Source organism: Leptosomus discolor, chromosome 2, assembly GCF_034619465.1.
Source record: "Leptosomus discolor isolate bLepDis1 chromosome 2, bLepDis1.hap2, whole genome shotgun sequence".
Lineage (NCBI taxonomy): Eukaryota > Metazoa > Chordata > Aves > Leptosomiformes > Leptosomidae > Leptosomus > Leptosomus discolor.
In genome coordinates, this window is record NC_141392.1 from 86,539,352 (window position 1) to 86,550,138 (window position 10,787).

General features: G+C 38.5%; 1 protein-coding gene across 1 annotated transcript in view; it reads left to right on the forward strand.

Annotated features, from left to right (window-relative positions):
* The window catches only part of UBE2J1 (ubiquitin conjugating enzyme E2 J1), a 30,456-nt gene extending 19,669 nt beyond the window's left edge, over positions 1-10,787 (forward strand). The window contains exons 7-8 of the mRNA XM_086461383.1: positions 2,060-2,191; positions 9,842-10,787. Of these exons, the coding sequence (XP_086317509.1) occupies positions 2,060-2,191; positions 9,842-10,111 (402 nt within the window). The 3' untranslated portion in view covers positions 10,112-10,787. The remainder of the gene's footprint in view (positions 1-2,059; positions 2,192-9,841) is intronic.

Sequence of the window (10,787 nt, forward strand, 5' to 3'; positions counted from 1 at the left end):
CCTTCACCTTCGTTCCTGTCTGGTTTAATACAAAATTACATTTATTTATTTTTTTTAATCAGCTTTTCATTGACTTGCAAATTGTTTTGTGCATTTTAGGTGCTATATACCATAAATTCCATTCCACTTAAAAAGAGAAAAGATAGATGACTAATAACATATGCATTACTGTAAAATAATATGGTTTATCTACGGATTGCCATCACAAGGCATATTTTGCAGTAAAATTAATTCCCCACTCACCCTCATTATCATGTTTAAATATGTTGATCTTCTTTCCTTGAGGTGTATGTTCTCTCCAGCTTTTCTGGGAGCGGAGGTAAGGGTTGAAGAAAAGTGAGACTAGGTGACAAAAAAGATATTTCAGTTTTGGAAACTTTCAGGTGCTTTCTTTTTTTTGAATGTTAGTTTGACTTCAGTCTAGCATACTAGATGTAATAGTTTTGTAAACTAAAATAAATCAAATCCACATTTTGTAGTGTATGTGCCTTATAGAGATTAACAGTAAAGAATAAATGAGCTCTTCTTGGAAAAGCAGAAGTATGAAAAGCAGTGGTCACAGCTTCCAGGAAAGGAACTTACAACTGGATATGGGAAAAGGAAATTCACCCTGCGGGTTGTCCGATGCTGGGGCAGGCTACCCAGAGAGGCTGTGGAATCTCCAGCTTTGGAGATGCTCAAAGCTTGACTGAACATGACTCTACTTTGAGGGAGGGAGTTGGACCAGGTGACATCTAGAGGTCCATCCCAGCCTAAGTTATTTGTAATCCTCTGTTACTGCTTTGCTGGCTTGTATTTTGAGTCGTAATTTGTCCTATCTAGTGTTAGAGTTCATAGTAGTCAAGTGCAAAAGGAAAGCAGTCTTGTCAGATTGTAAGTGTTTGTAAATCTTAAATTAATTCAGGTTGTTTCAGTGACGTTTTTCACATTCTCCTGAGATAATATACATCAAGAAACAGGGAATTCAGTTTCCTCACACAAAATAGTGCCATGAAAGAATATTATTATCTTGTGATCTTATCAGCTTGTTATCACTGTAACTGGTTGGTTTCTAATGCACTGTTTGTATTTCTTACTACTACTACCACTACTTATAGCTGCATTTGAAGACAGGTATTAGATTTAGAATTGTCATCTTGGAATAAATTGAGATCTAGATACATGGCTTGGGAGGCGACTTGCTTGCTGATAAAAATTGATCTGATCATGACTTCTTTTTTTTTTTTTTTTTTTGATATGTATAAAATTTAAAGTGTTGCAGTTCAGGGCTATGGTGCTATTTTTTCCCATTCCCGAGGGATTATTGCAGGCATATATACTGTTTTAACAAGAGGTTTGTTCATGATCTACATGTCACTACTGATCTCTTGTCTCAAATTTCCAAAAGCATGAAACCTAAATTCCGGGAATTGATTCTTCTTAGATATTTTATAAATACATACAAAAGCGGTATTATAAGACTTGTAGTTTTTTCTTCCGTTGTGCTTGTGCTGAAATTTAAATACTTGGAACTGAGGTATGCGTGCCTGACGTAGTGTCGTGCCATGCATATATGCCCACTCTAGCTGTGAGGCAACTTCGGCACTAGAACCAGTATAGCCCCATTAAATGAGCACTTACTGGAGGCTAGTTAGCCCTGCTGAGAAACAGGCTGTATTAGTTCACTTGTGACAACAGTAGTCAGCATTCACTTAATGACATGAGAAACAGAAGTTTTAAAAAATGGTGTTATTTCTGGCATAATATTGACCTGGATCTTCTAAAGAATTTTCTCTTTTGTGCTATACGTCTGTGCATTTCTTGAATGATATACCTGTTATGTGCAAACAAACTTAAAATTGTTTTTTAAACTGATCTTTGCACGTCTGTAGTCTTATTTCTAAAGAATGGGAACTTCTTAAACCTGTTGATGTGCAATTGAAATGCAGTTGGCATACTTGATTATTACATTTTAGCAAGTCGCATCTCCATACATTAAAATACACGTTCCAAAATAAGCCAAATCTTTTTGGAGAAATTTTGATCTTGTTTCTGAAGCGTACACATGTACTCCTTGTAGGCAGAAGTCAATTCATCGAGGAGGTCTGATGCTGGACCATCAAACACGTCAGGATTGAACCACTCTGCTGCTTCACGTGAGCCCCAGCAGGATGGTGCAGCTAGAGCATTCCAGGATCCAAAAAGTGCAACGGTATGGACCATCTTTGGGCTTTGTCGGTGCAAGTACAGGCATAGTCTGAACATGAAATGGGTACAGTTAAGCTGATTGGAGACTTCATTGGGAGTATGTAGTTGATACATTTCTTCTAGAACTTCTGCTTACTTTTATATAAAATCTATGTGCAAACTTTAGCAAATAGCATGCTGAATCACTTTGATAAATAGTGACCTCTTTTATTTAGTTTCCTTCTTGTAGAAACAATAAATAATGTTCTTTTAGCAATTCTTGTTCCCAGTAGTTCCTTTAATATACAGGTTAAAAGTTCATTAAAATATTATGATGTCTGAATTACTACAATTTACCATCTGCATAATATGTCACAGGTTTCTGCGATAGAATTCTTAGCCAGAGGCAAAAACTGTTTCAGTGATAATTTGTAGTTTTAAAATATTAATTAAGGATAAGGATATCTTCCTTTTTTTATAACCTCCTAAGTAAATCTGACTAAAATATTCTTACCATTTGAAGTATGACACTTATGTTTTAATACTGCTAGCTGTAGGGCTTACATAATGGTTTCAGAAGTGACCGAGGCCTGGTGGTGGGCCAAGGCAGCTGCTGTTGTGGCTGTGGCAAATGCAATCTAAAATCACTGATAAATTGCAGGCAAATCCCAGCTAAGCTGTCTTTTTTAGAGAGGATGGGGCTGCAGATCATTTAAAAAACCTAAAACACGTCAATAACATCAGACCATCTGTTGTGTGTTTGCAACATATTTTCAAGCTATGTAGAAATATAAACATGCTAATAGCATACTTTTTTCCCCACAATAAGGATTTTTCCAGATTTTTCAGGATTTAATAAACCATTTTATTCTTCTTATTACAAATCCTGGCTAATATAGTAGAACTAGCCAAAATACCAAGGCACTGCTACCATTTTCTTGAGGAAAAAGAGGATGATTTCTTTTTTTTTTTTTTTTACTAATTCCCATTTCTATGAAATTTGTTTTAATCAATTATGCTGATTTAGTAAGTAATGATTAACTTAATTTTCAGCAGAACAGGCCAATGTAAAATGAGACCTTTAAACATATAAATATTTTTACATACATTTATATGTGATAAACTGTAAATGATGAAAAGTGGATTCATGTTTTAAGGGATCAGATTGTCACACTCGTGATAGTTTGAGTTTGAAGCAATACCTCTTTCTGAGCTGCCACATTTTGAGTGTTAGGAATTTTCTAGAGCCATGGGGGAGTGAAAATACAGGGGAAGAAAGAAACGTGTAACAGGAAAACTATTTTAAAGAATTTGAGCTCGCTATTTTTGTATTGTTATTCATGCAAAAGTTAATAGAAGTCTTTACAAAGTAGGGGGCTGGAGGTCTTGATCTTGAACAGGTGTCAAAGAGTATCCATGCAAACCTCAGACCTTTTCTACTCATCTGGGCTTCTTGTATGCATAAAATCAGTTTGTTGGGTTAATTCCTGTTGTGTAAAGACCTACTTCTGCCTTACTAAGTTGTAAGCGTTAGATGTGGGCAACATAAAACTAATTTTTTTTTCTCTTCTTGGATAAAAAGTTTACCACTTTACAAATGTGTGTTTAATTAAAAGCTATGGTAGAAAATTTGCTGTTGTGAACTTGAAATTTATGCCCTTTGAGAATAAAAAGGACAGAGGTAGACCCAATGCTGAATCTTTGTATTAGCTTGTGTAATTCCTTCTGGTATAGTAGATTCAACGTGCCTAACTCTGAAGTCATGGGACCTTACGTCCTGCTGCGTAATACAGAGGAAAAAAATCGCAGTAAACATGCAGGAAGAATGGAGTGTTACCTTTCTTCTGCTTTTGGAACAGTTGTAACCAATCTTCATTAAAAACATGATGGTTAATAGGTGCTAAGGAAAGGGTCTACCTGTAGGTGGAGAGGAGGGAATCTGTAGGCTATGTTTTACTACAGGAAAACCAATCTACAGGCTGCTTCATGGGCGAGTTTGTTCTTTCCAGCAACAATTGTCTATTCCACGATTTTTACCTTAAAGCTGCTTGAAAAGACAGAGTTTTGCAATGAATTAATGACAGGACACTTGTGATACAGTGATGCCCTTTGTGGGATAGGTTTAACTGAGTTCTTACGTGAAGAGCACGCTGAAATGGGTGGCATTCCTTTGAGTCACTTCCCCCTGTTCCATGTGGGGCCTTACTCCCAAAGAGGTAGTTTCTCCTTCCATCAGAAGAAAAGATATTTTGAATTAAGTTTGCCTTCTGTCAGCTTTCACTTAGAGAAAGGACTGACTAAAGAAGCAGCAAGACCTACAGTGTTTGTTAAGCGTATTTTTTTCAGATTTTGAAACTCAATTTGAACTAATAGTTTGTGTTTTAGTAATGGCAATTGTTGTGTTGACAGCAATGCTGTCATAGCGTGAACTGTTGCGTTACTCAGTACTTTAGTCTTATGGATTTTTGCTTGTGAAGAAACTTGCTGTGTGGTGTGATTGTTGCATGGGTGCACTGTGCTGTTGGAGAGGTGCACTCAGTGTTCTTGACAAGGTCAGGCAGGGAGACCCCAAAAGACTTCTAGGTCACTTCCTTCCCTCCGCACCTTCTCTCGTCATTTTGCCAGACCAGCAGTCAGTATCTTGATGCCACGCTTGAAATTACTACAGTGTCCACTTCAGTCTGCTCTCTAGCAGAGGACTAAATACCTTCCCAGTGCCATGTTGAATATGTATTTCCTGAGTTCCTGCTGTTTGAAAAGCAGACAGAGGGGTAGAGGTTGTCTCTCCAGTGGAGAACGTGGTGACGATGAAGATGACTTTTTGCCATGCTTTTCACCTAGGTCTGTGTGCTTTTCATCAAGATCTGCTCATTGATTGGTCCCGTTCATGGCTGTGTTAGCAATGACTGAAGTGTGCAACACTAGTGCAAATGTTGCACGTTGGCTGTTAAAATTTTGTGCACCTGTATTATTAGAGAATATTTATCAAGTATTTAAATTACTTTTCTTTGAATGAAGAAAAAGGAGGGGAGTGGGATGATTCTCACCAGTGATAGTTGCTTCCCAGGAGAACTTGTCGTAATGTTATCAAGTTTTGCAGGTGCAAGGCAATGAGTACAACTGCATGAGAATAATAAAAGGAACGGTGCTGCTGTGGAGGCTCTGGCAAATGCTGTCGCAGCAGGTTGGGTAAAAGGATACAGAGCTGCGAAGAACGGGCTTTAAGCATTGTTAAGGCTAAAACAATAGGCTACCTAAAGCATCATGCAGCGTAGTATAGAACAGAATCATGGAATCATTTAGGTTGGAAGCCAGTGCAGAAAACACCTCTGACTAGACTACTTCTAACAATATATGTACGTGTTTTTATTTATTTGCTTTTAATTTGTGGTAGCTGTTGATGTCTGCTCAGGGCAGAGTATCCAAATTGCAAGCAAGGTACTGCTGAAAGTTTGCTTCATAAAAATAATTGCCCTTAGCATTAAGAAAATCAGATTCTTCAACATCTGAGCAAACAAATGTTTTTGAATTAATATATTGTAGATACTCAGGTTGGATCCTGATCCAGATTAAGTCACCTACTAAGCCAGTGGTCAACAAAGTGTTGATACCAAAACTGTCATCACAGTCATGGGACTTGTTAGTGGAGGTTAGAGAGCACTGCAGCTTACTGAGAAACAGAGGCTGGAAGGCTGCATTGCTCTGTCTGTCCCTCTGATTGCACTGACTAAATCCATGTGGACTATTCTGGGAGTCTGAACTCCTACCAGGAGGAATCAGTGTTTGGTGTATTGACGTGGGATGATGTCCCACCTTGGTGCTTACAGTTGATGTGTAAAGTTGATACTTGATAAGAATTATAAAGCAACAAGCTGAAAACTGTGCTTAGACTTTTTTCTGGTAACTTGGGAATATATTAAACCTCAGTACCCCTGTTATTAAACAATATACTCTAGTAGTATCTTGTGCTAACATGCTGGCTGGATGAAGCGTTGTAGTGAGGAGTGGTGAAATAAACAGTGTAACTGAAGTCAGCTAATCTTGAGCTGATTAGGAAGGTTTCTGTGAGAAAATGAGGTGATGTTCTGGCACGTGAGATTTATAGAAGCCCTTATTTTTAATCATATGTTCTGAATGATATATTGTTAAAAAGTGTTTTGTCACTATTAAGTGGTGTCTTACATTCTGTAATACTACAGCAACAATTTAAAATGTCTTGGGAATCAGAAGTACTTGGCCCAACTTTGATTCATTAAAAAATAGACGTGTTTCTTATTAGCCTTTAAACCATGCTGTGTCAAACTTCAGCTGCTTTTTGGTGGGAAGTTACATGGACAAACAAGTATTTCACCTATCCTTATATCTTTTTATTTCTCTATCTCTCACATTATAGAATCACAGAATGCGTAGAAAGGCCATCTAGTCCAACCCCCCTACAATAAGCAGGGACATTTCTAACTAGGTTAGGTTGTTCAGAGCCCCATCAAGTCTGACCTTGAATGTCTCCAGGGATGGGGCTTCCGCTACCTCTGTGGGCAACCTCTTGCAGTGATCCACCACCCTCAGATTAAAGAACTTTTTCCTAATGGCCAACCTAAATCTACCCTTTTCTAGCTTAAAACCTTACCGCTTGTCCAGTTGCTACAAACCCTTGCAAACAGTTCTTCCCCTGCCTTCTCATAGGCCCCTTTCAGGTTTTGGAAAGTCGCTATAAGGTCCCCCTGGAACCTTCTCTTCTCCAGGCTGAACAACCCCAACATGAGTATCGTGAGTATAACTAAAAGAAGCTTCAGTAACCCAGAGGATTTATATGGTTCTGAGTTCTTAGAGTTTGCTATATTCTTTAAAACATCCCTTCCAAGATGGATTATTTAATACTTCCAGCATTCTGATAAAAAATTTTACAATAATGGCCTGGAGACATACGTGATGCAGTGAATGCTACCGTTCTTCAGTAGACTGAACATAGCGTAAATTTCCTTACTTGCATTTTGTTACATGTTAGAACTTTTTCTTAATTCTAGTACATGTACATTTTACTGAACTAGCCTTATTCATCAAACTCGGGTGTCCTTACAGCTAAGTTTTCTATTAGTCCTAAAAGTTTCAGAAGCTTCAGAAGTAATACGATGCATAAAGTCCATATTCAATGACTGTAAAGATCAGATGCGGAAGGTGGCTACAATGTCCTTCTAATTAAATATTTTTATTTTTAGTCTATTAAGCCCTCATCCCCAGTGTTTCCCGTATGGTTTGGCAGAAAATGAATTAAAATTGGATGGAAATTGTGTCATGTGAAGTGTTAAGGAGAAATTAAAAACTTGCTGTGGGTGAACACAAGAAGATTGTGGGTTTATTTTTTTTTAATTTATAATAGAGCCTATCTGCCATTTTTGGGATTCTTAGTAATGAAGTCTTCAAACAGAAAAAAATCTTTATCTAGTTGTATATGTTAGTTAAGATACACCAGCATCTGGTCCCAAATTTATATTGGGTAATGATCACTCCTTCCTTATCTTACCTCGCTTCTGCATGTCTGATAATACTTGGTCATTCGTTATGTTGGGAATCCCAAGGCAGTGGATTAGCTCAGCTTTGGGTGAAGCACTCGATCACATTCAGTTTTCTGCTGCCCTGATGCATCTGTATAATTTCCTCAAAAAAAAAAAATTTGAAGCCTTAAAATTGTCGGTGATGTTTCTCTTGAATTACAGCTCTGTTCGTGTCAGTGTATGGCACCTTGTCTCATTCAGAACGGGGTCTTTGTTTTATTTTTAGATTAAAAATTTGCAGTGTTGGAGAGAAACCCAGGTTTGGTTGGTTAGTGTGACAGCTAGGGGTAGTTACTAAGTATAAAAGGTCAGGAATATTTCTAGAGTCACCCCTGTCACCCCCCCCCGGCTTTTTAAAAGCTACTGTAGGAAGAATAGCACTTTGCCTACTGAATTTGCAGTTCTTGCTTTGTGAGTTCACTTTTCTCCCTCTCCCTTTCTGTGAAACATGGGAGTGTAGATGAATCTAGGGACTTCATTTTCAAAGGCTTGGCTTCCCTAAGTCTTTGTTTTCCTTGGCATGAGGATCTGTCAGGTGGGTTCAGTATGAAGCAGAATGACTTTCTTCTGCAGTATGGTGGAAATCATGGCAAGGTGCTCGTGGTGTTCTTGGCTGTCTCTGCTGATAAAATAAATGTTTTAAAAACACTTTTCTTTGAAGCTACCCAGGCTGCTTGCTTGCTTAGGCAAGAAACCTGTGTAAACAGGGAAGTTGTCAAATGTGGCGAGTAATTAATTACATCAGTATTTCCTTGTCATAAACAGTGGTAAATACTAATGATGAGGAGGGAAACAAAGGTCTCTTCTCTGGGCTAGTCAAATCACTGACTAGGAGAAAATTTTTGGAATTCTTCTCCCACATGCAGAATATGCAGCCAAAGAGTCACGAGACCAAGTGCTACTTACGGTCTTATGGACCATCAAACCTGATCCACAGCTGATGACATTCCCTATCTGGCCATTTTGTGGATATAGTAGCTGGCCAGAACAGTGCTTAGGGTTATGGATATCATGTCCATGAAAAGGCTTTTGCTTGGAAGCAAACATAGAATGTCCAGAATTCTAGTTTTACCTGCTGTAATGATAATCAGACTTTTAGAAGAAGGGGGGGAAACAACTACCTCTGGAAAATAGCTGCAGGTCGCTTTAAGCGGGAATACCTGCGAACTGTTCGGAGAAGTGAAAAGAAGACTTTAAAAAACCGCAACTTTTTGTCAGAGCTACTTTTTTTTTTTTTAAACACACTTTAAAACTGAACCTTGTCAAAATGCTTTTGAACAACTGTGCCGTGTCACTATTTTTAATATTAAAACGTTGGAAGTTTGAGCCTTTTAATATTGCAAGCAGGATTAGGCCAGTGGAATATCAGAACCCGTAGTTTCAATCTTACAAACTGAAAAAGTAGTTTCTTTAGAATAATATCTTTCCTGAGCTGAACGTCAGTTGCCAATGTTTATTTTCTTGCTACATATAATGGTAGACCAACGTTTGACCAGTAGAGGGCAATAGGTATGTGCATGCGTAAGTACAGTGCTCAATGATTCGTGCTGGAACCACTTAGGTATTTTGTGTTCAGGACTTTTGTCTTGTTTTTCCCAGTGTTGTTGGTGGTGGTGAGAGCAGACTTTTGAACCCAGCTGTCCACTGGAAGCAGTGCAGCGTTGCTTAATTACACTTCTCTGGACTTCTCTCCTTCCTTTCTTGCCCTCCCCAACTTGTTTCCCCTTCAGTATAGGTGACATAACAAATCTTCAGAGGCTTAACTACCTGGAGGATTATTAAAGATTTCTTGAACTGCAAAGAGTTAAGCAAATCCTAGACAAAGGTATTTTAAATCTTTTGATTCGTAACCAGTCTAGAATTTAAATGTTGTTTGACGGACTTTCTTGAGACTTTTATTGTCCTTAGAACGGCTAATTTGCAGCTTGAAATAAGACTTCTTCTCAAGGTAGCGAATGGACAAAAATGACGGCTGTAACAATCTCATAATTAGTAGCAACATGTATTATCAGACTTTCAAGTATCAACAATTGTCTGAAGAGTACATTGTAGTCCTAATGATTTTTTTCCTTGCTAATCTTACGCACTGTCTGGCCTCACAACTCTCCACGTTCCCTTTTCAGTCTGAAGCCCAGACTAGCAGTGCAGCGGCCAGTCAAGAGCATGCTCCACCTGTGCCCACCAACACGTCCATGAGTCCTCGGCAGCGCCGTGCCCAGCAGCAGAGCCAGAGGCGGGCCCCGTCTTCAACTGACTTTAATCGGGTCCAGCAACCCAGAGTCAACATGAACCACACTGGATCCACCGTTCTGATTGTCCTTCTGACTTTTGCATTGGCAGCTCTTATATTCCGTCGAATATGTTTGGCTAATGAGTATATGTTTGAGTTATAAGGTGGTTTGTCGTGACAGCAGTGGCTTGAATGCTTCACTGAACATTCTGTGTTGGGTATGACATGAGAACTGTTTACAAAGGTTACTTTTTGTATTTACGCTTAAATCCTTATGAATGTTAATGCGCCTGCAGATACATTTTACTGGTAAGAAAAGCAAAGTTGGCCAGTTAACTACAAGAAGCGTTGAGTGCCCACTAGATACTTCGAGAAACAGAGCAGTGGAGTAGTAATATTAAGGCATGTGGGAGGGGAGTCAGCTTGAGTAATTTATCAGTTAGAAAAAGGCAGTTTAAAAAAAGTGGTTGATTTACTTTTTTATGGAACATAAATGCAATTAATCAACCCATCTAAGTTAGTGCAAGATTTGACATTGGAGAAGTAATTATGAAATGAAACACTACTGTGTGTTTGTGTCCAGTGAACTCTTAATTTAGAAAGGATACGGTTTTGTAACCACTTTTATTTACCATGACACATTTCTAGAAGGGGAACACATACGAATAGGTTGTGATGCTGCTTTGTGTGTGTGATAGCGGGGAAGGAGTAGTGGAAGAAAGAAGGGGCCAGAAAACTACTTGCGTGGTTTTTGGGTTTGTTTTTGGCGGGGGTTTTGGTTTTTTTTTTTTGGAAGAAAGATTGGATAATCTTTTGCAAGATTTGAATGTCCTCTTCTA